This window comes from Chaetodon trifascialis, chromosome 3 (genome assembly GCF_039877785.1).
Source record: "Chaetodon trifascialis isolate fChaTrf1 chromosome 3, fChaTrf1.hap1, whole genome shotgun sequence".
NCBI lineage: Eukaryota > Metazoa > Chordata > Actinopteri > Chaetodontiformes > Chaetodontidae > Chaetodon > Chaetodon trifascialis.
Window position 1 is genome coordinate 13347328 of NC_092058.1, and position 27347 is coordinate 13374674.

The 27347-nt window shown below is 41.9% G+C and overlaps 2 protein-coding genes across 2 annotated transcripts; both read left to right on the top strand.

Annotated features, from left to right (window-relative positions):
* Nucleotides 1-6743: 6743 nt before the first annotated feature.
* Nucleotides 6744-19739, top strand: epha2a (eph receptor A2 a). The gene is made up of 17 exons (XM_070959045.1): nucleotides 6744-6909; nucleotides 7746-7813; nucleotides 9316-9952; nucleotides 13833-13988; nucleotides 14107-14439; nucleotides 15190-15317; nucleotides 15451-15628; nucleotides 15738-15840; nucleotides 16088-16140; nucleotides 16226-16351; nucleotides 16446-16631; nucleotides 16727-16788; nucleotides 16971-17180; nucleotides 17373-17522; nucleotides 17814-18007; nucleotides 18143-18298; nucleotides 18905-19739. The coding sequence occupies exons 1-17, from the start codon at nucleotides 6834-6836 to the stop codon at nucleotides 19011-19013; spliced, it is 2925 nt and encodes a 974-aa protein (XP_070815146.1). The 5' UTR covers nucleotides 6744-6833; the 3' UTR covers nucleotides 19014-19739.
* A 2901-nt stretch (nucleotides 19740-22640) lies between these two features.
* cplane2 (ciliogenesis and planar polarity effector 2) lies at nucleotides 22641-25100 on the top strand. The gene is made up of 5 exons (XM_070959427.1): nucleotides 22641-23029; nucleotides 23719-23871; nucleotides 23977-24101; nucleotides 24221-24360; nucleotides 24550-25100. The coding sequence occupies exons 1-5, from the start codon at nucleotides 22918-22920 to the stop codon at nucleotides 24770-24772; spliced, it is 753 nt and encodes a 250-aa protein (XP_070815528.1). The 5' UTR covers nucleotides 22641-22917; the 3' UTR covers nucleotides 24773-25100.
* The last annotated feature ends 2247 nt before the right edge of the window (nucleotides 25101-27347 follow it).

Here is a 27347-nt window from a genome sequence, read left to right on the forward strand (position 1 = left end):
TCTCTAACTGAAAAATAACAGCTGGCCTTCACGATGTGAAGAAGCAGCCATTCTGCTTTCTGTTTGTTGACAATTTGAAAACAGGAGTACAAAAATCAGGTTAACGCAAACTGCTGACTTGAAGTGGATGGCCATCAGCTCCTGTTTGCTGTGCATTGTTCAGCTGTCTAGTGTCATCAACCTCTGAATCCAGGCCTACCTCAAACAAAGCAGGTGCCCCTTTTGGCCAAATAATGATCTGATTGTTGTTGACCACACTGCTAGTCGTCCTTTCTGGTCCTCCCTTATCCTCTTGTGAACAGTTGTGGTCGTTACAGCACAAACCTTGACTCAGCAGCTCCATGGCCCCATCTAATACACAGCAGTGGCTGCAATTAATGTCTTAACTTTTTGGAAATGTATATACTTATAATTGCAAGATTATAAATTGTGAGTTGCTCTTATTTTTACATTCCAGCTGAGGGGTTTTGTAATTGAAATATGAACATTTACCAGCACAGCAATCTCACCACAAGGTGCACTAGTAGCTGCAGTTTTAAGCTTTTGATCGTATCCACAGTCTTCCTGAAATGTTGTTTCCAAAGTCAAGAATGAACTTTCAGCTTCAATATTTAAGCCAACGCAGATGGGAATGTGCTCAAACGTGGACATTTAAACATCTGCCATGACAACTGGGCAAACTTTAGTCTAAAGTCTAAACTCCATCTGCTGAGGAAGATCCTGCGATATGACTGAAAGCTCCAGACTAGCTACTAAATGGACCTGGTGGTGAGATTGTTTAATCCACTGCTGGTTTCAAGGTTAAAAATGAAGATTTCATCTCAACAGTGTATCCCAATTTCAAACATGGGCTTCACACACACACACACACACACACACACACACACACACACACACACACACACATACACACACACACACACACACACACACACACACACACACACACACACACACCACTGCCTTAGAAACAGCTGTAATGGCTGTGATCACACTGTATGGCCCTCCCAAGTTGGCCAGCCACTGTGAAATGTAAACAGTAAACAGGATGGGCCATCCTGCCTATGTGTGTTTGTGAGTGTGTTTTAGTGTGTGTCACAGACAGCGTGTGCGCGCGTGTGTGTGGAGGGGAGGGCTTAGCTGCTAAAGAGAGAATGAGCCCATGCAGAGCGTGCTAGCCCAGCTGTCACTGCTATAACTTCAGACTTGAGAGACCACAGGATGCAAGCTGGAGGGCCACTGTGTGTGTTTAAGTGTGTGTGTGTGTGTGTGTGTGTGTGTGTGTGTGTGTGTGTGTGTGTGTGTGTGTGTTGTCGCCCCACACCCCCAGGCATTCTCCACAGCCCCTGGCTTCCTTCCTCCCCTTTGTTGAGCCTGCGAGGCAGACTTCGTCAAGCTGAGCACACAAATGAATGCATATGAATGTGTGCTGTCATCTTTATTAGGCCCCTTTGCCAGCACCCATTACATTTAACACGGGTCTTTACTGAAGGGGATTTCACTTGCAGTCATGTCCTCGCCCCCCCTCCCTAAACTCTTACTTGCCAGACGAGGAGGATTATAGTGACCTCAGCCTGGGATGAATTTGAATACACAACCTGTTACACTCTCGTCAGAACATAATACCAAGCAATGAAAAAAAAGGCAAATTTTTAAATGACTCTTTGTTCCTTTGAGTTATATTATGGTTGGATGTTTGATATATGACTCCAAAGGTAATTAGCTTTGGTTTTATATTTCAAAGATGAGACAATCCTGTCAAATGTCTTCCTTTGGATGCATCCTAAATATCTGTCTGTACCTGCAGTGTTGATTTTTTTCCCCTACAGCTGCTCTTTGATGCATGAGGTCAGTGCCAATGCAGGCAGCAATGACTGATGAGGGCGAAGCCACAAACAGACTTAACCCAGGTAAAGTATGAGTAATGCTCCATGTTTTTAACCACATTCTCACATTTCTTCCCTTCATGAGACGAAGACTTGTCGGAGCGCGTTCTTCCTTTTGTTTCTCATCGCTACGCCGCACACAACGGAGCCCACATAGGCAACAGACGCCCACCCTGAATTCCAGCAAGGAGAGGTGATGTTTTCAGAGGTGGCATGTGGGGCTTTTACAACGAGATGGCTGAGGACAGGGAGGAAAAAACAATGCACAGGCTTTTCAGTCCAGACAATAGAGCACAGAATGAAGAAGCTTCCACAACATCCATCCTGTTAGTGAGGAGCATAAAAGGACGGTGGTTTTGGTTTTATGGTTTTATTGTCAGAGGCACTTCTGTTGGTTTATATTTTACAGTATGTGGTCTTGCGTTTTTTATCTAGTTTTGGTGAAGGACTGAATGTACCTGTACCGAACTTGAGATTAGTGGCTTCAAGTCCTACTTCCTATTGTGGTTTATATAGTACTTATCAGTTCACGGCGTCTGAACAATGTTGTGGTTGCTGAGCTGAGATATCTCGTGCTTATGTCATCACATCTGATTGTTTTTGTTACGCTGTAAAACACAGCCTTTGCCTTGTGTGATCTTTATGTTATCAGATAAGTTAAGGGATTACGCACTCCTTGGTGGGCGGAAAATTCCTACCTCACAGGCTCATAAAAACCTTTTCAAACTCACAGGATTATCTCAAAAATGCAATGGCTCCCATACTCATGCTCTGAATCAGGAACTGCATGTCTGAATTTTTTTCAGTGATGTTGGATGAAATGTTGGATGAAAATGACTAATTCCAACTTTCTTAACAATAAAAGAGCAATGGAGGTAAAACAAGATGGGCAACGAATCACCAAGCACCAAGAATAAAAATTAATATACACAGGTACTGTTAACACAGGTGAAGCGTATTTGTGTACATTTACTCAAGTACTGTTATTTCAGTACAATTTTGAAGTAAATATTTCCATTTTATGCTACTTCATGGTTCACATTGCAGAGAAATATTGCACTTTTTATACATTCATTTTATCTTATACATTTAAAATGCAGGTACTGGTAAAATTTTGTTACTCGTTGACAATTTTCATGCAAAACATGAACATTTCATGAAATATGATGCACTGTTATGGATTAAACCACCCAACAGTATGTAAAGGAGTTAAAATTAGCTCCACGCCGGCCAACTACAACATTTAAGTACTGCTCACATGTTGATGCATCGATAATAATCATTCAATTATATAATAATGTTCTGCATAATGATCATTTTTGCTATTGATAGTTTTCGCAAATACTGTACTTTTACTTAGACATTTTGATTGCAGCACTTTTAGTTGTGATTGAGCATTTGTTATTTGTTTTTGTGTGGTACTGCTATTTTACTAAAGTAAATAACCAGAGTACTTCTTCCACCACTGATAGTTAGGCTGTAGCCACCAGAACGTATGAAGAAAGGTGCGACTGCATCATCTCTTAACAAGGGTTTTGGGGGCCCTCGCTCAGATGGTGGAATGGTGGAAAACAGTAGGTGCATTTTATGTTGGCAGTACACAAAAACTCCCCGGTGCTTTCAGTGGTGTTCCACCTCTCTGTTTGCTGATAGCTCAAGAAGTGTAAGGAAAGCAGGGGTGTGAGGGGAGCAGGGTCTGAATGACATGGCGTTGCTGCTTCGGCCGTTGTTCACTGACCCACAAAATGCGGACCCAGCCCCCAGTGTGAAGTACTTTTGTGTAGCCGTCGCCCTCAGAAGCCCGGGGCCAGAGTGGGGAGGCACGTTTGGACACCCGGAGTGCTCAGCGCTGTGAGGCTGCAGTCTGCTCTCAGGCAGCACGCATGCTCTGTTAGGTGGATAAAAAGAAGCCTGTATTGTAATGAAAGCATTTGCATACTTGTGTGTTAGAGAGGGTGTTAACCTTTGACACCTTCGAGAACTGGTTGACAACAGAAACCACTTCTCAGCGCCTAAGCATGAACACACTCGAAAATAACACCTTAGCGTACCTCAGTGTGTATCAAAACCAATAAAGAGGGGAGAGAAAGGCCTGCTTGAGTGCTTAAGATGGAAGTTTCCTTCAAGTGGCAGTTCACACTCAAAACAAAGTGTGGCGGATCATTTGAAAGTGAGGGATACCTGGATGTTAAAGCATGTCTTTGAGGGACTGAAAAGCAGATTTTTTTTTCCTCAGGAGACACATAAAACTCAGATTTATTTGCAAGAAGGAACTCGTATTTGAACAATCAACAGCAAATATTGGTGGAAGCTTAAGCTGACAAATAGTAGTTTGAATAAGACTTTAAACTGACATTTTTCTGCTTGATAATTGTGTTAAAAATATGACATCACATTTAGAGATACAGTTCAACCTGAAATTCATCAGTTAATGTTTAAAAACCACAACTGAAATCTCTTCATAAGAACAGAAAAGTGCAGTGAATTGATTTAATATGATGAAGGTGTCAGTTTTCTTCTCTTCTCAAGGGTGAAAATGTCCTGTTGGAATAAAAATGATCATGTTAAACTACAATTTGTGTTTGTAAGCAATTGAAGTGGTTGTCATTTGAAGGTCAGAAAGCCATAATTCAACCCACACTTAACTTGTTAATCTATTATTTCACCAACATCTTTCACTCTGTCTGTTGTATGATTAATGTCCGTGTATGGTAATGTTGGACAAGACAATGTCCGCCTCTTCAGTTGATTTTTTGGGGGGTCTTTGTCAGGATGGCCGACTGTGTTTGGCTCTCAGATCGAGGGGCTCTTCTTTCCGAGTACACGGTGCAAGACTTGACTCTAAAATTCCTCCAGATAAGAGTTGCTAGGTGATGCTATTGTCAGATCTTCTTTGTGGTCACATATTCATACCCAAATTGTAAGGTTCTTTATGAGGAGCGCCTCATTAGTAGTCATATATTCATACCAGACCACCCCCCCCACTTGACCCCTCCTTTACCAGTCGTGGGAAAGACAAGTCCTGGACGAGATGTGGAGGATTCAGGCAATTACTTGGAGGACCATCAAAAAAAGATTGCCCAACTTAAACACTCTTTCACACTGAAAGGCTACAAAAGTCCAAACATATTTGTACTGTATTACTCACACTTATTATTTGAAATTTTTAATACCAGTTAAAAGGGATTCTAGCACAGACTAAATATCCAGGATGGTTTCTGAATGTACGTTTGAACACCAACTGGAAGTGCACCCCAAGAGTGTTAGTATGGATTGTTTACATCTATGCTATGGTATAGCTTAGTGCTCCAGCTTTAATTAAGTTCCCACACAAGACAGGGCACCAACACTACAGTACAATGCAACTGCAGGAAAAACTAAAATGAAAACTGAAACACAAAAAATCTTTAGTCACTGTATTGGCCCAAATCTTTACTGACCTTGAGAAAATCAAATTGGAAATTTTTAATATTTATTTTAATCTTTTCATTAATACCAAAGTTTGAACAATCGTAATGGTTATTAGTAGTGGAAGTAACTAATTATGTTTCTAAAGTAGTTCAGTACAAATTTGTGGTAGTTGCATTGAACTGTAGCCTTCTTTGATAAATTTGAAGTACTTGTACTTGAATATTTCTGGATTTTGGTGCTTTAAATGTATACATATAGGAGGGTAATATCGGATCTTTTACTATATTTATTGGAGTAACTTGCAGTAAGTAGTTACTTTGAATATGATGTTGTATAGAAAACAGATGATCAACTGCTAAAAAAATGATTTGATATATCAAACTGCTACTACAATGCATCTACAATAAAAAAAATATGTTTACGGTCTATAATAATACAACACAAGGTGGAACTATTGATATTTAAAGTATATTTTATTTTTGCTGATGATACATATGTGCTTTAAGTTAGGTATGAGTAAAATACCAAATACAGGAGTTCTTTTATAGAGTATTTTTGCGATGTTGTAATAATTAAGATATGAATACTTCTTCCTCCACAGATTAGAAATAATAATATACTCAGGGAGGGTTCATTCTGCATTATATTAACTTTTTGAAGTAGACAACATACAGTTTGATGATACTATGATACTTTTACTTTAACAAGCTATTTAAATAGTATTTTTCATTCTAGCATTTCTGCTTTTACCTAAGCTATAGATCTGTGTACTTTTATCACTGCCTGACATTTATCTTTGCATTTAGCTTTCATTTGGTAATCAGAATTAAAATCAATCAGCTTTATTGGCCGAGAGCTGCTTGAATTTCACTCCAGTTTTAAGATGCTTACTTCTAAACAGCTACAAAAAGATTTACAGGAATGACAGAAATAGACACACAGGTAAAAACAAGGGCAATAATGCTGAACAAAAATAGATAAAAAAAAAAAATAGAGCTTTGGATGACCAACAACATACATTGTCTGTATACAAGTCAGTTGTTTCTGTAAATTATGAACAAATACAAATGGGCCTTCTGCACAGGAGTATATATACAGTAAATATGCTGTACATATGTAATTCATCATTTGTAGATAACATAAGTTATTGCTGATTGAGTTTTAATATACAAATATGCAAATGTGTGTGGTAATTAGGATATACGTAACGCTAAAGAAGAGTTTGATTTGCTATTCATGTATTAAACAAACATTTAAAAATCAATACAGTGACTGCGCAGTGTATCAAGGACCACATCCTTCTCAATGAAACAGGTGCGGTCAAATAGATGTGGCCCCGCCCCCTGACTACCATATTTGGATAACCTCGACATTCCAAAGCGCGCGGCTCGGGGCGGGGCGATGACGCCACCTGCTTCTCAATGGTGTGCGGGCTCGTGCTCACTCAGCCGGTGGAGTTAGTGGGACAGACGGAGGACAGCCGAGAGACTTCTGGGACATAAAACCACGACTTTTTAAAGAAAGTTGTGTGGAATCATGGAACTCCGTCCGGTCAACTTATTTTTGTTTTTATTTATGAACCAAGTATTAACCAGCCTCCAGTCGAAAGAACGTGAGTACTTTTTTACGCATTGTGTTAAAAGAAATAAAAGTGTAGTTTAGCTTTACCGCACCTCATGAGTCAGGACGTTGGAATTTGATAGCCTGCTTTAAGTTTTACTTACGTTTTTAAATTTTTTGGCATTGTCAGGAAAAAAATCTTACGGGAATTTTTTTTTTGTTTGTTTGTTTTTCGGTCAGTAAAAGATAGTAGAAATTGTTGAATGTCCGTACTGAATGTATCCCTTTCCTGTTTTAACTTTGTCTTTGAAGAGCTGAGAATGCGTTAAATGGTCGAAAAGTTCGATATTTTTCAAACTTTTCAAGTTTATGTGTAGCCTACCAGTCTTTTTAAACGAATTACTTAGTATTTCCCCTGTCAGCTCGGGGTTAAGGGCCACCTGTGAGGTGCCTTAACATGTCAGCTTTTTTCGTTTCACTTGTGGTTCACATTCATGTATTGCTCGCGTCATGGCAATTTTAACTGCCCACGCCTTTCTCAGACATTATTGGTCCAGTATCTTGGACCTGGAGGACACGGTCAATGAAGTCCTGAATCAGACCGACATGCTTGATTAAAATGTCAAAGCATGGCATGTGCCCCCCATAAAGCTGTTGGCCCCGAGATCAAGGCATCGAATTCAATTGTACAGTCAAATCATAGTCATTTCTAACTCTTTAACAGCCTATTAAACAGAAGATCTGTTGTTAAGTCTAGAAAGCATTTAGCTTTCATAAGAGCTATATATATATATTTTATTTTACTTTTTTTCTTGATGCATCAGGTGTCATTAGTTGTTTTTTTGTTTGTTGTAATTACATCCTATGTTTTTCTGTTTGTCTCTGTAGAAATATTGCTGGATATGAGCGCTTCAGGATCAGAGTTGGGGTGGTTGACGTTGCCATATGAGAACGGAGTGAGTATTTATACCTCAACAGGCATTTTTAAGACTTCAGGTTCAAGACTTGAAACCGTCTTTATCTGTGTAAGTCTAGAAATGGATGAAATGCTGCTGAAGATAAGTTGGTGTGAGCATTTGAATACTACTTAATAATAACAGAGGCCTCTTTCTGGCTCATCCAGTCCTCTAAAAAAGCTCCCTGGGAGAGATGGAATGAGTGGCAGCTCGATGAGGTTTGGCAGAGCTCCGCTCGTCTTGTGTTAAGGCAACCCTTTCATAAAAAACTTATGAATGCCATTAAAATGTCATGGTTTAACCTACATTTAAATTTACAGTACCGAGGTGCATTTTTACAAAATCACCGGAGGTTGTTTTCATTCCTTCACTAAACCATAAAACTCAATTTCAAGATTATTTTCCCTTGTCATTCCTCTCTGAATCCAGAGATAACAGCAGCGAGGTGATCTGTATAGTTGTGGCAAGACATAAGTAAAAGAGACAGAAAGGCTGGTCCATGTGTGGAGAACCATCCCTCTATCTATAGTTCAGTGGCTTTCCATCTAAAAAAAGCAACAGGACATGCCCACTTCCAATTTTTGGCCGACATTTCTTTTGTGACTCTTCTCAAAGATTGAAGGTGGCTTTGTTCTAATCCAGCTTTCAAAGTGTATTCAAATTTGCAGCAGGAGTGACCATTTTGAATGTATGGTCTTCAGGAAATGTATTTTATAAATGCAGTATAAGCGACCCGAATACACAATGGAGGTTGGATGGTAATTAGAAGTAAAGGCCAGAAATTCAGTATTTAATGTGGCCACAATGTAGAGGATCTAACGTGTAACTATGAAACTCACAGACTTAAATGATCTATGGCGCCTCACAAAGAGCTGCACTAATAATGCTACTAATGACTCATTTGAAACTGTGGAAATATGCCTTATTATACTGTTGTGCCTCACATCTTTTTCTAACAGTTAAAATAATGCGATTTATTCCCTGAAACACACCAGTACTGTTAACATGTAAGGTGTCACATTTTAATCTTGAATGGAGGCTTTTAATCTTTTGACTCGTCATTGCTCCCCTCTCTTAAAAACTCGTAATTGTTGCCAAGCCTTTACACTGTGCTTATGAAGCTCATTTAACAGCCATAAATCTTAGTTGGTTTTCTACAGTAGTATTTGCTGGATTTACGCGTGTCTCACACACATGCACCCTAGTGTGTTAGTGGAAAACCACACACGTTGTGAGCACCACACATGTTCAGGCCAATAATCTTAATTTGTGGAGAAAAAAAGCTTCAGCTCACTTCTGCTCTTTATGAGCTTCTCGCTCAGCATTGAAGACGAGGTGTCTCATCAATAAAACTGGTTTTCGGCAGGAACAAAGTCACTGGCCCCTGTACTTATTCCCTGAAAAAAATGCCTTTTTTCCTTTCATTATTGTAGCTTGTACCAGTGACTGTTGCCCCTTAAACTAATCCTCACCCTCTTTCTTTATCTTTTTCTGTTCTACAGTGGGAGATAGTCCAGACAGTAGTGAACGGCTCACTTTTCTATACCTACAGTGTTTGTAGCATAGACTCTACTGATCAGGATAACTGGTTACGCACAACATTCATCCAGAGGCGCCCGGGTACGACGCGTGTCTCTGTGGAGCTCCGGTTTGTTGTGCGAGACTGCAACACTTTTGAAGGGGCTTCTGTCGCCTGCAAAGAAACCTTCAACCTTTTCATCTCTGAGGCTGATGCCGACGTGGGAACCAACTTCCGTAAAGGCCAGTTCCGCAAAGTGGCCACCATCGCTCCCGATGAGGTCACACGGGGTCGCGTGTTGAAAGTCAACACAGAGACAAGGACTGTGGGACCGCTCTCTAGAAAGGGCTTCTACCTGGCTTTTCAGGACATGGGTGCTTGTGTGGCACTGTTGTCTGTTAGGGTGTACTACAAGACGTGCCCATCCACAGTGCAGAGCTTGGCAGCTTTCCCAGAGACTGTGGCGGATGCTCTCAGGGAGGTGGAGGGAGCCTGTGTGGAGAATGCCATCAGTCAGGCCACCCCACGCATCTACTGCACAGCTGAGGGAGAATGGGTGGTTCCCGTGGGTCAATGCCAGTGTCTGGCTGGCTATGAAACCACTGGGGACTCCTGCCAAGGTAAGCACTGCCAGAAATACGCCACGCACTCAACTGAGACATGTTTGTGTTGCCATGTGAGTTATAGTAAATGAAACACCTCCAACCACTACTTTGGCAAGGTGTGAGGAATGAGCGCAGAGGAATGTTAATTGTGTCTGGCTTGCTTGGATCACAAAAGCACTCCATATCTGTCTTGAAGTAGGCCAGGTACAACAGGACTGGGCATGGGACGCACTGTATGAACCTGTTTGTTTGGTTTAGGTTTTGAGGCAACCACATATTGCTCCATGTGATATACTGTAGATCAAAATCGCTGAGGATATTTCGACAGTCTCCCATCAATGCCTCATCTCTTGACATGTTGGGCAATCACGCATTCTTTCCACTGCCTTTCTCTCAGGATACTGGGGCTGGGCTGAGGCACTGTTTTATGAATAGGTCAATGGCTGGAGGTGGCAAAGTACAGTACAAGAAGCTGTGTCCCAATTCTATGCTACACATTTAGTCAAAGTGGAGTTTGTTAGAAATTTGACACACCTCAAGATGTAAATGGACTGTATTTATATAGCGCTTTTCCAGTCTGCTCAAAGATGTCAGTATGCGATGTTGATAGACACTGTTTTCCCACAATTTACTGCTCTGTAGAAACTGAGGAGCTATGTAAGTTTCCAAATTTCAAGCTTATGGCACTATAAAGATTAGTACATACAGACTGTGAGGTATTAGTGTGTGGTATGAAATAGGAAAAAGGTTGGCGTGTAAAGGAACATGAGGATAAACTTTTAGATATTCATAGCTACATAGATTTAAAAAACAAAAATACATAATTTCGAAAGTAAAAACAATTTGGGAACATACTGTTGAAGGTTTTTTGTCTATTCATATGAGTGACACCCAAACTAAGGTTAAGAATGTAAAAACTCTGCAGTATGTGCTGCCCTCGAGAAAGACCTGCGAGTACATGTGCAAAAAACAAATAGATGTGTACAGTAAAAGACATAACTGTGGCGTGCATACCGTGTGTGCTGCTGCTGTTTGTGTGGAAGTTGGTCTTTTGGCATTCTCGGGTGTGGTGTGCTGAACTGTCTGGAGGAAGCGTGGGAGGAGAGAGGGTACAGAGAGAAGAGGAAGGAGGGAGGAAGGGCACAGTATGGTGCGGGGTTTTCTGAAAGGAATTCTTTCACCCTCGCGTCACCTTCAGCGCTGGTTGACTAAAGGAAGGGCCGTGTGAATGTGTCAGGATGACTACCTGAGCGGTGTGTCTTCTGCTCGCAAGTATTTGTTTTGTGTGAGTTGCTAAGGCGACAGGAACCACAGATTACAGGGATGGAGCCGACACGCCTATCAGAGGTTGGACTGAGTCAGACTGTGGTTTATGACTCCTGATGGTCCGAGTCACCTTGACTGGCAGAGTTTGGTCTACTTGGAGCCAATTCCTATAAGTGAGACATTCTTACCGGATCAAACGACTGAGAAATTAATTGATGAACAGAGAATTTATCGGCAACTCTGTTGACAATTGATTTCAAGATTCAATATTCCTGTATTAGTCCTGAGAGGGGAAATTAGTTGTTTAAATCATTTTTTTCTACCAAAACAGAAATGAATTGCTTCTTTTTCTTTGTGAAGGTTTTCTACTTTTCAGTGTTTCATATCACTCTAAACTGAATATCTTTTATTACTGTTGTTCAGTTCATTTGGGCTTCAGGAAACTGGTCAAATATTTTTTTATGATATTATATAGACCCAATGAGTAATTGATAGATAAGCACTGTGCTTCAAAGGCAGATTAAGAGAGCTAGGCGTGGAGGAAATGAGGCAGAGGAATGTTTCCGTCTTTGTTGTTTCTGACCGCAGGCAGACTCAGAGTCGAACACCTGAAACGGAAGTTAGCTGAGGAAGACAGGAAATATTTATGATGTGGAAAAAACTGTGATTCCAAAGTCTGGAGGATGACCTGGTTGTTAGGATTCAGGAAACATGTTTCATTGCATAAGTTAAAACACAATTATTATGCTGTTGTTCCTTATTTCCAATTTTATGTTCACAAGAGAAAGTGATCTCCTTTGAGACTCATGGCCGGTATGTGGATTCCACTGAAGAGCCCAACTGTTGTGGGAAAAGGAAGTAAAATGAGATGAGGAGGAATGCTGACTGACACAAATAAGCAGGTTGTCGTTGGTCGAAGTCAGAGGGTGGGGAGTGAGTCGACAGTTGGTGCATGAGGGTGGTTAGCTTCGTGGCTGCTTAGTTAGGTGTGGAGTGTAATTTAGTCAAGAGGATTAGTGGAGCAACAGGACAGCTGTTAGCCAATGACATGCCCCACTTTGCCTCCCTTTGCTCTTTCATCCGGTGGTTAACACACGCAACGAGCTCCCTAATCCATGTTCCCACTCATTAGAACAATGGGCCAACACAAAGAGCAAAAAACAGATTCAATTAACAGATGCACCGGTGCGGAACACAAGTCCTTTTCACATGTGTGCTGTAGTCAAAAAGGAGCACGGGACAATTAGGATAAAAGTTAGCTGAATGAAAGTTTTGGATCAAATGATATTTCAACCATTTTTGTAGATATTAAAAACTCAAATCCAAAGCAGTCCATCTTTCCCAAAGTTTGCATTAACAATGTTTGCATTCGTGCATTGCACACATGTCACCATTTGCTAGCTGCATAATGAGTAATGCAACATATTTATGGCACCACTCTGTCCAATCTCAGAGACAATAGATGAATAGGGCTGGAGTTTCTTTGGTACGTGACAGAGGTCCTGCTGCCCCAGCTCAAGATGAAATGGGCAGGCCCCCTTTTCTTATGCGAAAAGACCTCAGCTACACCCCCACTGCCGCCAAGTGACTCCCCAGAGAGAACTTCTGTTGGTGCTCCAGACCTTTGCCCCCATCCCCCATCCGTCCATCTATTCATCTTCATCCCTCCTACTCAAACTCAACCTGCTCCTTCTCCTCCACCGCGGCAATACTTGGAGTGCAAAGGTCTTTCTGCCTCGGCGGTGAAGTAACGCGACCACGTCTTTAATTCAGGGTTCACTTGACCTCCTCTCACAGCCACCAGCACAGGAACCAGATGAAAGGCTCCTCCCGAGGGAGACAGCAGAATGAAAGGAGAGAGTGGAGAGCTTTCATAAGATCCATTCTTTTAAAGGGTTTTTTTCTTGCTGTGCTAGAGCCCTTTATCACCCCAGAAAGTATGTGCATCTGTTTCCATAAACGTGCTGAAAATCTTACTTGTCCAGCAGCTTTTCCTTTTTCATGACTCTCTTGTCCTCTAACTGTTCAACCTTGGATGCTGTAATTTGCGACTGGTGTCAGGGGTTAGTGGAAGGAAGGAAGAAAAGGAGGAAACATCAGCTTTCAGGCTGGATTGCAGCTCTTGCGTCCTGGTTTCTGTCCACTCTGCACGTTCATTAACCTCCGTGCCCTGGAAGGCTGTTTATCTGTGTGCTGAGATGTCCATCACAACACTCCACAATCAGTGTCCAGGGTGCCACTTCCTTTGGCAAAAACAGAAATATTATCTGCCAGAGAATATGAACCCGGAGTTCACAGGGGGAAGGCAGATCAGATCACCTGATGGATTTAGTGCTTTTCTGTCATCCGGTTGACACTGGCAGTGCGACCTGAGATTAGGCCTTCAGGCGAAAAAGGCGAGTGGAGGCAGATAGTCAGGGAAATCCCTTTTCATTCCTCTGCACACAAAGACTCAGTGATTATAGGTTAGTTGCAACAAATGCTTCCTGTCGGGTGGAAGGGACTGGTATTACAGAGACAGCTTCATTGTTTGCATTTTGATCAGTCATTCCTTCCTGTGTTTGTCTGTTTCACAGTTAGCCCTGTATGACATGTTTAAACTAACACACACCTTCTTGCTCTCACACAGCGTGCAAACCAGGCTACTTCAAGCCATTTGTATCAAGCCAGTTTTGTCAGGTTTGTCCTGATAACACCAAGCCCTCTCCTGCCGGCGCCACTGAATGTCAATGTGAGGAAGGTTTCTTCCGCTCCCCTTCAGACCCTCCTTCATCAGCCTGCTCTGGTAACAACACCCCCCAACTGTCATATTACTAGAACTATTACAAAATCAACTTTAAGCCCATTAGACACAGGTCAGAACATCAGACTAACTGTTCTGTGTCATCTACTTCCTCCCAAAGCTCCACCTAGTGCCCCTCATGACCTGAGCTCCACCACACTGTCAGCAGAGGGCAGGCTGCAGCTGTCCTGGAGCCCACCGCTGGTGACCGGGGGCCGCAGTGACCTCACCTATAGTGTGGTGTGTGAGCTATGCGACGGGGCCTCGTGTGTCCCCTGCGGTGAGAAGGTCCGTTTTGAGCCAGGTTCTACAGACCTGCGGGACGCCACGGTCGTCGTCACTGACCTGGATTCTCATCTCAACTACACGTTCACTGTGGAAGCTCACAGCGGCGTGTCCCAGTTTGGCACAGAGAAACCCACAGCGAGCATCACCACTGCTCTGGACTATACAGGTGAGCTCGATCACAAAACAGGCCTGTTGTTTTTGCTCTGATTCAAATTGACTAAATATGTAATGTTTCCTGTGTTAAAATGAGCTGTTTGTTATCCAATTCCTTTTGTTGGCCAAAAGGTAATTCACAGACATCCAAATGCATAGTATGCTATCCTCCATAGAGACATTACTTATGTTTGGAGTTAATTAAACCCCAGAGAGGTGTGACTAACCTAACTGTTATATAACTCCAATACCAGAAATCCAAACACACCTATTTTGGATTTGGGTGGTGTCAAGAAGTTATTCTCAACACCAACCACGGATACAGAGCATGTGAAAATCCGTTGTATTTAATCTTCTTTCTCAGCTAGAGTTTCTGAGGCCACAAACAGAAATAATTTGTCATTTTCTGTTGCAGATATTTGAAATGTCATCTGTTCAAAATTATGTGTAAGCAATTCTCACAAAATTAGAAAAAGTCAGCAACTGTGAAGGTGATAAAATTATTTGAAGTACAGCTTTTGAGCTGTCAAAAATGGTCTGGCGTTTCCATCGGGGACTCTAGAGTTAGGAGTGTTTAGACGTTTTTTCATGCAATAGTGTACTTGTCAGTAAAAACCACTGTACAAAAAGAAAGGCTTACTACTCAAAGAGGAATTCAGTCTGACCCACTGAGTCCCAAAGGCTTTCATTTCCAAATGTCCTTCCAAAGACTATGATTAGTCACTAACCATTATTTTGCTTTCTGTCTCTCGCCGACCGTTAGATCCCCCCAAGGTGACGAAGATCCATCTGGATGATCGCAGCCCCACCAGTCTGTCTCTGTCCTGGACTCTGTCTCGCAGGCCTCCAGCCCACATCAATCACCGCTATGAGCTTATGTACCGCAGAAAAGTAAGACACAGAAAAGAGTACGCTTTGTACTCTTTTGTCTCTCCTTCCCCTCAATTCAAAGTTGAGGTTGTTGCATGAAAGCGTCACAGATTTTCTGGTCAAGATAAAAAAAAAAAAATTTTCCTCTTCACAGGATGATGATGGCGAGCGAGATGTGACCACCTACACGGTTCTGATTTTGGAGAAAAGTTCAGTTCAGATCAACGACCTCACCCCAGACACTCCTTACATGTTCAGGGTGCAGGCAATGAGTCCTGAAGGCAGCCCTGGCAGCTACAGCGTGGAGCACGAGTTCCATACTTCACCACTAGGTACTAGCCTTAAAGTCTAGGGAAGATGAAATAGTCACTGCCCTTTAATATAAACTTTAATTTCACATACTTGAGTTGATAAATGTTTTCCTCTCTATGATTTGCACAGCGGAGTCTCAGATCCAGAACAACTCCACCATGGTGATGGGAGCTGTCTTTGGAGTGGCAGTTATTCTGCTTGTTGTGGTGGCCGTCCTGCTCCTGCGTAAACGGTTGGTAACAAGATAAATGGCATCTACAGGCCTGCAAACTGTGTGATTATGTGCCACAGGCCTGTGCACTATTTGAACTGTTAAAGGATATTCTGGTGTGACAGCTCAGGGAGGGTTTATCAGTAATAGCCAGTCCTGCGATTAAGTACAGCCTTGATCTTTTTCACCAGAGTCTGACCTGCAATTACCTCAGAGCCAGTCTGTATTCTGTTTAGTCCAATAGTGATTATTCGTGTTTTCCTCTCAGGAGACTGAGCTCTCGTGGCAGGGGAGGACCTGAAGATCCCTACTTTTCAACAGGTTGGAAAACCATTCTGAACATGTATTAATACGTCAGTATTATTTACAGATGGAACAGTTCTAAAAGTTATCATTCCCTCCTTAGATCAGCTCAAGCCTCTGAAGACTTATGTCGATCCACACATGTATGAGGACCCGAACATTGCCATCCAGAAGTTTGTCACAGAAATTGAGCAGGGTGCCATCAGCAAACAAAAAGTCATCGGTGTTGGTGAGCGCCTATCTTCCATTTCATCTAATTACATTTAATCAAATGTCAGAGCACAATTTCTAATGTTTCCTCCTGCTGTCCGTCTGCCCATCAGGAGAGTTTGGGGAAGTGTTTCGGGGCGTGATGAAGTCTCCTGTGCGAGGGGAGGTGGCGGTGGCGATCAAAACCCTGAAGCCTGGGTACTCAGAGAAGCAGAGGCTGGACTTCTTGAGTGAGGCCAGCATCATGGGTCAGTTCTCACACCCGAATATCATCCGCCTGGAGGGAGTTGTCACCAAATGTGAGTTGATGGCAAACAATCATTCGTGGCTCATTTGCTTCAACTGCGTTTCTACTTTTCTTTCACTAAATGCAACTTTTTGTTTTAATTTTCAGTCAAGCATATCATGATCGTGACAGAGTACATGGAGAACGGAGCTCTCGACACATATCTGAAGGTAGGTGCATGTATGTTACCATGTGCAGGAGTACAAATGAGCTTCAGAATTAAACTTTTTAATTTTAATTGCATACTTTTTATTGGCTGGTTAGTGTGAAAAGGAAAGTTGTATTTGAAACATTAAAATTCTTAATAATTAAGTAAAAAAAGGTATTCAACATGTGTATTTTTCCCTTTTAGGACCATGACGGAGAGATTCCATCATATCAGCTTGTGGGGATGCTGCATGGAATAGCTGCTGGCATGAAATACCTCTCTGACATGAGCTACGTCCACCGAGACCTGGCAGCAAGAAACGTTCTGGTTAACGGCAACCTGGAGTGTAAAGTGTCTGACTTTGGCCTGTCGCGTGTGCTGGAGGATGACGCTGAGGGCACCTACACAACAAGAGTGAGTCTAACATTTTGCAGCCTAAAGCATAGCAACAGAGAGCAACCCTTGTTTTTTCTAGAAACAAAGGCTCAACTGTTAATGGTATTTTCACTCTCAAGTGTCCAATCTAAAGTGCTGGTCTTTCAGCGCCTTCTGTTTCCACTCGATTCACCCATTAATTGCGATTTGTGAATGTTTCTCTTCTGTCAGGGAGGTAAAATCCCCATCCGCTGGACTGCCCCAGAGGCCATTGCGTACAGGAAATTCACTTCAGCCAGCGACGTGTGGAGCTTTGGTATTGTCATGTGGGAAGTCATGGCATTTGGAGAACGGCCCTACTGGGACATGAGCAACCATGAGGTATGCTTCACTGTCACATCGTCTTTCCAGCTCGTACGGTTGAGATGAAGGATTGTTTTGGCCTGTGTAGGTCAAACTTTAATGTGTGTAACCACTGAGAGTCTGCGCTGGGTAGTTGGTGAGAGAAATCTGCCTGACATCCAGTGTAGCCCCCCCCCATCCTCTTCAAATGACCTGTTACTGTCAACATACGAACACAGCACTTTTTCAGACTGCTTCGTCTGTCTCTGCAGCCATAAATATGCTTTGGATCTAAGCGCTGCCTCCACTCTGCCCCCGCTTCTTCCTCAGGTCATGAAGGCTATCAACGAGTCCTTCAGGCTTCCTGCTCCGATGGACTGCCCATCCGCCATCAACCAGCTCATGCTTCAGTGTTGGCAGCACGACCGCTCCAAACGACCTCGCTTCTCAGACATAGTCAACATTTTGGAGAAACTGCTCCGAAGCCCAGAGTCTTTGAAAACAATCGCTGACTTTGATCCACGGTATGAACATTACTTTTATTCATGTTCAAGTTGTGGCAACCGAGTAAAACAGACTAAATTAAAAGAAACACTCACTCAGTGTTCATAAAGTCACAGTAAGTGATAAGTAATCTAAATGTACTTTGTTCCTCACAGCGTGTCCATCCGCCTGCCCAGCACCAGCGGCTGTGACGGCACCATGTTCAGATCGGTGCCCGAGTGGCTGGAGTCCATCAAAATGAGCCAGTACAGCGAAAGCTTCGCTCGCGCTGGGATCACGACCATGGAGCAGGTGCTCGCCTTGAGGCATGAGTAAGTGCACATATGGCACAGGTGCAGCTCTGCCATGCTGCGCTGATTCAACTGGCACCGGGCCACATTTTGTAGTAACACAGAGAGAGTATTGAGCTCTGAGCTTGAACATTTGTTATCCAGTTTGTGAATGCAGAAATACTCCACTCTGCCTCTGCCCATAACATTCCTCTCATTCTCTGCTGCCATAACTTCTCCAGCAGCGGTTCGCAGCCTTATTTGTCTGATGTACGGCTACAGCCCTGTCACATGAGCTCAAGCAATCTTTCACTGGTACCATCTGCAATATACCAAATGTGCCCATTTGGCTTGAACCGGATGCTAAAAAATTCTGTTTTCAGACAATTTGATCATCAGTATATTTGGACATTTGTACTATTAGCATTTGCAGTGACAAGCTGAACATTTAACCATCTATCCTTTACTACCAATATATGGATATTATTTTCTATTCAAAACATAATTTCTTTTCAAATTATTGGAGCTACTCCTCAATCTTTCCTGGGGTATAAGAGTCCATAGCTGGGCGTCACTACTGTACAAGTAGCACTGTGGTCTCTTTGTGTAAAACACACTCAAAACGTATCATCTACCTTTTCCTTTCAGAGACATCAGGAATATTGGAGTGCGGTTGCCCGGTCACATGAAGAGGATAGCATACAGCATCCTGGGTCTGAAAGATGAGACCAGCTCCCTCAGCGTGTTTGCAGTGTGATCTAAGCATTCCTTCAAATCAAAGTGCACTGACCGACCATGCCATTTCACTCATGGACGAGGAGGATTGAGGCGGGGGCTGAAACTGAGCTACACTGCGGCCTTTTTTTGTCTTTTCTGTGGCACAGTGTGGCACGACTGAAGAGGATCCTCCAAGCTACTCAGAGAAGACTGAGATCAAAAACACTTATGTACTTTATGATATGAACAGAAGATGAATAATTTATCTTTATGTAAAAATGTTTTATATGTTGAACATAAACAAGCGATGTAGTAAGTGAAACTTTTCTAAGTGCAAAATGTGAGACAATGTGAGAGTGCTTGGCTCGTACTTACGGAATGACTGAAATATGTTGTGCTCTACATGATAAAGGGCTTTTTCTTCCAAGCACTCACTTAAATCCTGCCAGTGTATCTGGATCCTTAAATCTCTTTGTTTTTCTACAAATTTTGTGACCAGTGAGGCTTGCTTTTAAATTTTGGGATGATTATTCCACTCAGGGCAAAAAATCATACATTCTATGTTTTATAGTTAGTCTCCGTATCACACAATGTATTTTCCTCAACGTGTTTACATCATGTCTTAATACAACTGTTCATTTTTATTTAATATTTATTTTATTGTCTATTTATGTCATTTGTTACATGAGAAATAACTCTGATATGGCGCATGTTTGCCAGGTTGTGTATTTTTGTCTTTAAATAAAATCAGTGTTGCCTTGTGACCAGATTGATTGTTTTTTTATTGGTCCAGACTGAGATTTCTCAACAACCATTGGATGAACTGTCATGAAGTTTAGATATTCACGGTTCCCAGATGATGAACCATAATGACTTTTGCAACCTGTTGACTTTTCTTCTAGCACTGCCGGGCGATGTTTGGTCGTGAAATGTCTTGTCATCTATTAAATGACTGCAGTAAAATTCACTTTGGTGAACTTCGGTGATCCCCTGACTTCTCATCATGCGCCATCATCAAGTCAAAATTTCAGTTTGTCCTTGAAAATGTAAAAATATCCTGAACTCTGATCTTAGCGTACAAACGATTAGCGTGTCCACTTAACATGGCTTAAATTTATTTTAATTGTATTTTGTATTGTATTTTGAAGGCTTTCAGTGAGATGTTTGAAATCCAGTTTGACCCTGACCCAGTGTGTTCCCTCTTTGGCTTAACATCAAAGGAATCATGTGCTCTGTTTCCAAGTAAAGCCTCTGTGGTGACAGCTTTCATTACACTCCTTGTGAGACATCTGATCCCTTTAAAATGGAAGCCACGCACTCCTACGTCCTTTCCTCACTGGGTCAAAGATGTGACGTATTTCTTAAAGATAGAAAAAATTACATACTCACAGAGTCCTCTCAAGCCTTTGTTGAAATATGGAGGCCTGGTCTGGATTTGTATAACTCACTACAGGAACCACTTGCCAGCACAATACCTATAAACACTCCAATCAAATAAAAAGAGAAAAACTGTTCATCACATTGTTGGAGCTCACTTTTCACATCTTTGCTCACCCGACACTCAATATGATATAAAACCTCACAAGTGACTGGTCCGCTTACTCCATCCTCACACAAAGCACCTGTGCTGTACTACCTTACACATCTAACACTCTCATACCCAAAACTTGAGCGGCTCCTCTGAAAGGCCTTTCCTCTGACAACTTCTAACTGTTATCTTTCTCTCAAAGTAGCACTACAGCCTCACAGAACTTGTTTTGGTGACGTCTGTCATCCAGATGGAGTTGATTACCCTCGGTGACTTTGCCAAGGTGGAGCAGAATGTCTCACCTACACACAACTGTGCTCCATCATACACCGTCACTCAGCCACTGTATGTTAAATTCCCCCTCCGTGAGGTTTTTTGCTGGAAATTCATTAGTACAGTGTCATTTCTGTGACAAGTCTTACTGTCATAGCCTTGAAAAGTCCAATTACATTCTAAATTTGATCTAAAAGCTACTTAATTGTATCATATTGTCACTTTAGTGGCTTAAACTTGTGAATGACAGTTTCTTTAATATCACACTTGATAATCATAGGTTCGTCATCCACACAGAAACATTTCCACACCCTTTCTCACATAAACACAAAGACTCAAACTGAGGGGTGCGGCGAGAAATTTTGGACCCCTTGACAAACAGTTCAACAACATTTCTCACACAGTGAATATCTACGATCTGTGTCATGTTCCAGTGCACACAGATGACTATAAAAGAGGCCTATATGGGGACACTTTCAGCAGACAGAGGGGAGAGCCCTCTAGATTAGTATGACCTCTATGGGTTCCATACAGTAGATGCAGTCAGCTAGATAGAGACAGTCCACCTCCACAGCCTGTATGGAGAAAGGTCAGGGTATTTCCCCTGAAGATTCAGGATCACTACCACTGGAGGCCAGTCAAGAAAACAAATTTACAGGTCAGGTAACAAAATGGACAGATGTCATTTTAAAAAGCAAGTCCGACCCACTTAAATTAGTGAGAGAGATTTACAAGCTGTAAATGACTATTTCAGGCCATTCGTGTCCTACGGGGAAGATCCACGTCTTTGGAAACATTCTCCAGTTCACGGTCGATGTGAGCGAATTTTCTCCAGAAGATGTTATCGTCACATTCTCCAACGACCTAATAGAGGTGCATGCTGAGAAGGTGAGCCCTTCAGGTCAGCCTGGTGCAGAAAATCTGCACCACAAAACAGGAAAGAAGCATGATTTTTGATTTCTGAAATAGTTCTAAGACTTAAGCTACATATGTGCTTTGAATTTTAGGTGTACATTAAAAAAAACAAAGCAATTATTGGAGTGTAACTTTTCACACTGACCATCTCTACCTTCTGATGTTCTCATTGTTTTGTCATGCAGCTGGCAGAAGACGGCGCGGTCACAAACACTTTCTTTCACAAATGCAAACTACCATCGAATGTGGACCCCACATCTGTGACCATGGCCATGGAGAGCAGTGGGGTCCTGACTGTCAGAGCTCACAGGGTACTTTAAAGCCTTATGTCTGGTAAATGATGGAGTTTAGCGACATCTGGCGGCGGAAGAAGGAATCAACCAACTCAAGATTAATGTACTGGAAAAAGTCCCTTTCCAGTGTACTTGAAAGCAACAACATTGCGAATATTATTATAAAATGTGTGATTTTCTGTCATGGTCTTGTTAACATCATGTGTCATGTAAGGCCAAACAAACTGACTGCACAGAAACCTGTAAATGTTGAAATAAATGTTCACACCTTATGATCAATTAACTGAAATCTTATCAGGTGAGGTCCAAACTATTATTGAGGAACAAGATCATCATTAACACAGGAAGCCATCTTTATAATAATCAAAACTGTGTTGGTATGGGGGGGGGGGGGGGGGGGGGGCTACCTGGACTATGAACCAAAACAAAGACGTGAGCACGTGCTACCACATTTTAATAGCTATGATGGGTGATAAAGGGAGATAATATCAGTACAAAAGGAAACGTAATATTATATCAGTAAGTCTGCCACAAAAGGCCTAATGAAAAGTAAGGTTGTCTTCTAATTAACACTTTAAAAAAATCTCCTGTGGGTGACGTTAATGCATCTAGAGGTAGGTTTGCTAAAAGAGAAGAAGAAGAAGAAGAAGAAGAAGAAGAAGGGGAGGAAGTGACGTCATGCAGCAGCTGTATCTATGGCGGTTGTCAAGCGATGTTTTAGTTTACGGAAGTTTTCATCAGGTTGTGGCACTTCGAGACATGAAATGCAATTTGCCGGCTACACTTTTTATTGTTGAAGCTCTTATGATTAGAAAAAAATGTTTGCAGTATTAGTAGTACTACTGCCGCTCAACATTCTGCCATTTTTAATAAAAAAACTGAGTTCAGATAGTGTGATGCTAGCTGAGCGGCATAGCTAAGCTAACGATAGCAACATGGCTCAGGTTCCTCCTGCCGGTTCTGTCGTAGTAGCTGACTGGCATCGATGTAAAGACAGCCAAGAATATTTCAGCAAAATTTTACACAAGAAGAGGCGCAAAAAGTTTGGTATGACAAATAGACTTTACCAATTTGGTTGAATTACAGTGGTTTCCCTGTTTTTAAAACTGTATCTTTCATTGTACACGTATTGTACGCTGTAACCAGGCTTTGATTAGACAACATATTTCAGTAAATTTGCTCTCTAATTTTTGTGGGACGTTGATGTGGGTTTTGTTATTATGGCTTCTAGATGTATAGAGAGTTAGTTGCATTTTGAATACTAAATTGTCTTATGAGACTTATGTTTGAGTTAGGTTGTTTAAAGAGGAAATGGAACAGTGCGAAAAAGTAGTGTACTGTTGACAGTCAGCATGAAATAAAAAACAAAATGATAAAGCCACATCAATGGAATACCATAGCAGGAAAAAAGCTATGCTTGTAGATTATAGATTGTAGCATGTGGGTGATAGTTAGTGTTTAAAATCATTTGTGGTGACCTCTGATGACTCAGTTTTTCCACACTGAATATTGATGTATCCATGTACTTATATGGGAGCTACTTCCATGCTGTCAAACAAACATAGAGCACACTCCATATGACAGCGAAAGTAAACCTTACTGGTTGAATAATGTATGATAGTGAAAGTTATGATCATTAACCTGCAATGCAATAACACAACTGTGTCGATGTAAAAAGCAGAGTATGACAGTACTACACAAAAGTAAATATGTTGATGGTTGAACTTGTTTTACAGGCCTGTTGGAATCTCCCGTGATGCCCCCACATGTAGCTGTGGACACGGTTCACTATAAGATCTTCATCTCTGGCAAGAGTGGAGTTGGGAAAACTGCTCTTGCTGCACGTCTCGCAGGCCTGAGTATTCCTAACATGCACTATGAAACCACAGGTTGGTCCTAGCTCTACACCGACAAGGCGGAGTAATTTATAGTTAAAAGTGCGTCAATGTGAAGGTCAAATAAATATTCGCCCAGTTTATCTTTTGTTGTTAAAGGTATTGAGACGGTGGTGGCGTATTGGCCAGTGAAGCTGAGAGACAGTGGCAGAGTGCTTTTCTTCCGTCTGCAGCTGTGGGACTGTGGAGAGAACGCCTTGCGTCGATTTGACCATTTGCTTCCAGTATGTGTAAAATTGTATTGAGTTATGAATGTGAAACAGAAAAAAGATCACAGTCACATTATTCTAGATCACCATCAGACCAGATGTTTTGTCAAATCATTGTTTCCTGTGTCTTCCAGTCCTGTAAGGAGCAGGTGGACGCCGTCCTTTTCCTGTTCTCCTTCACTGACAGGACATCTTTTGATGATCTGTCGAATCAAATTGCTAAATGGTCTGGGACGTCTGTGGGTCGTGTTGTGAAATTGGTGGTTGGCACGAAGTATCCTTTTGTGTTCCAATTTTTTTAAAAGTTACATGTTGATTTTATAAAACAGTTTCAGTTTCAGTTTTCAGTTCAGTCATTTGATCTGCTGCTCTTGTGCAGCTAAAACATGCTCATCACTTCCTGAACCATTTTTTGATCTGTATCAGTACAGAGGTGGACATTTGTTCTTAATGATGCCTTCAGATTTGACCTTTTCATGCACTGCGATGTGGCAGAGAGAGACGTGAGGAACTTCCAGGAGACGTGGAGCTTACCGGTGCTGCGTATGGGCGGGGAGGTCAGTGACGGGCTGGGTGACGTAGCCCCTCTCCTCAACTGCTTGGCAGAGAACTTGTGGCATCAGGACTGTGTTGCAGCTGGATCAGCCAGCCACCACTCACAGCAGGAGACAGTGACTCTGCTTTGATACAAAACATGACTTTTAGGAGGCAGTTGAGAGTGAACTTGCTTTCAGGTAAAGTCAGATTCCTCAAGGTGAGATGGAGGAGATAAACAGACCATTTCATTTAATAATGCTATACTCACTGCTGTCAGAGTTATTCTGAAATGTCTTAAACTGCCTGTGTGTCTGTACACTATCAGTATTATAAGATATCACCTGGGACAGTGGTTATATTATGTGATAAAGTTAGAATGCTGTTTCTACCTTGTGTTTTCTGGGCCTAAAGCTTGTGAGGTACATTATTTTGTATTTATTGGAGGGCTTTTGCTCATTTGAAACAGTGTTAATACAGAAAAAGGAAAAAAAAAAGGAGAGCAATCAAATCCATAAGTTTATATGATTTGAATCTTCTTCATGCCATTGAGTGCTTGTATTTGACCACATGATTGGCATATCGTTAGCCTCATAGCATAATTGCCTAAGTCATATTTTAAGGTTTTTCGGGCGATAAGGCAGGATGAAGAAGCAGTGTCAGGAGAGTAGAGTTAGGCAGATATCTCAATTTGGCCAAAAAATGACTTAGGCAATTATGCTATGAGGCTAACGATATTCATTTTTTTCTGTTGTTTTTCATGGATTCCATTTAGTTTCATCTAAAACAACCAAAAGTCAGTCAAAACATTGTTCATCCTAAAAAGGTATTGTGTTAAACATTCTGTCAGTATTTCACAGTGAGAAAATCAGAGGCTGTTTTTCCACATGTCTTTTTACTAACTTTATTCATATTTGTTCCATTCGGCTGATCTGATGAGGTCAGAATTTTTTTTTTTTTTTTTTAAATGGTAAATAAAAGAAACACATTGCTTAAAAAGGGTCCAGTATTTTAATACAAGTAAAAAAAAAAATCATTCCCAATCATTGAACGTACCCCCTCACTCCCCTGTGTGTCTGCTAATGGTGACGAGTTCAGTGCGTGTTTGAATGCTTCATGTTGTGTCGTGTGATGCTCTGAAGTGCCTTTATCAAAAACATTAACGAGTGCAGTCAACTAAAATATATATATTAGTAACGTGTAAGTTAAAATGACCCAAGTTTGATGCACAAAATCAAAAAGCATAATCATGTTTCCGTCACTGTTTAGACGACAGCGCCTTCATCCACACCTCTTTATCTGACCTGCAATTTAAAGAAAACAAAACCCAGAATGACAGATGGATGACGTGCTGCGAAAGGAGATTTACTAGTCATTTAAAATGTGTAGATCACTCGTACCTTGTATGTGTGACAAGTATCATGGCGGTCGGTTGTCCGGTTTGACTTTTAGAGAGATGTAACAGGAAGGAGTCTGGGGGGAGACCCAGGACCTCAGTCTTCAGGTGCTCAGGGTGCACATGTGTGGGGAATTCAGCGTGATCCACAACCGTGAACCTCTGATCCCTGGCATGGGCAGAGAGACAGTCAGTCAGCTGATTCGGGTCATAACTATGAGTAAAGGCTTTACTGGTTTGCATCATTACAATAGTCAAACTGCAGAAGCAATGTGTTTACTTTGATCAGACAATTTAAATGACTTTTAATGCATTCATGAAAAGTAAGTATTAGCAGTCGCCTCATTTTGCAACAAGGACTGCATGTGAAGTACTTCTTTGAGGAGATGAGCAACAGGTCGTTGAAGAGGTGGAGGTAGACACTGATGAAGGACAGTCTTGCGTTGTAAGCAGCCTCCACAGTCAGCTGTCTCACAGGACCCTGGTGCACCAGAAAACGCCCACTTATGACCAGAGGAACTGACTGGAGGGAGGACGAGGCAGTCAGAATTTAGTGCCATCTGCAGGTTACATAACTGAATCAAGTCTGTTATGAAGACCGTTAGAAATCGTACAATGAGAGAGAGAAAAAAAAAAGTTGTCACCTTAACTTTGCCAAAATCCAGCAGCATTTCCAGGCAGACCAGCTCCTCAATTTGTTTCATTTTTTGGACCCCCTTGTCACAGTCTGTCACTATCTATTCAGAGCAGATTTTGCAGTGATTTAAGAGAATTCCTCCACAGTACTCTCACTTCCAGTAACTACCTTGTTCGCCTGTTCAGTTCTGTCTCAGCATGAATTCACAGATCTGAACACCTCAAAGTGAAACAGCATTACCTCATGAATGGCTTTGATTGCTTTTTCAAGATTTAAAATGGAGTCAGAGCCCGGCTCAGTCAGTTTCAGGATGCTCTGAAATGAAAGGAAACCCAGCAGAAGCCTGAGCTGACTTGTGAAACATGTCACAAGAAGTTAAAAATAGACTTGTGGATGCATATGATTCAAAGCTGTACCTCTAGGATGAGTTTAATACGCGTGATTCTCTGGAAGGGAAGGACGAGGAATGACTTGAGGCTCTGTCTTTGACACACTGGCGCACTCTCAAGCCTCCTGATCGAATACAGAAAGTCTCGGTTCTGCTGCCTTGAAAGAGGAAGAGGTGTGAGACGTATGAAAAGTCGAGGTTGGATGTACCATGTGCAGCACAGAGACTCACAGCAGCTGGTTGACGAGGGCCTCTTGGTACATCATGTTGGTCACATATGGCACATAGAGGCCGTGAAACTGTGGG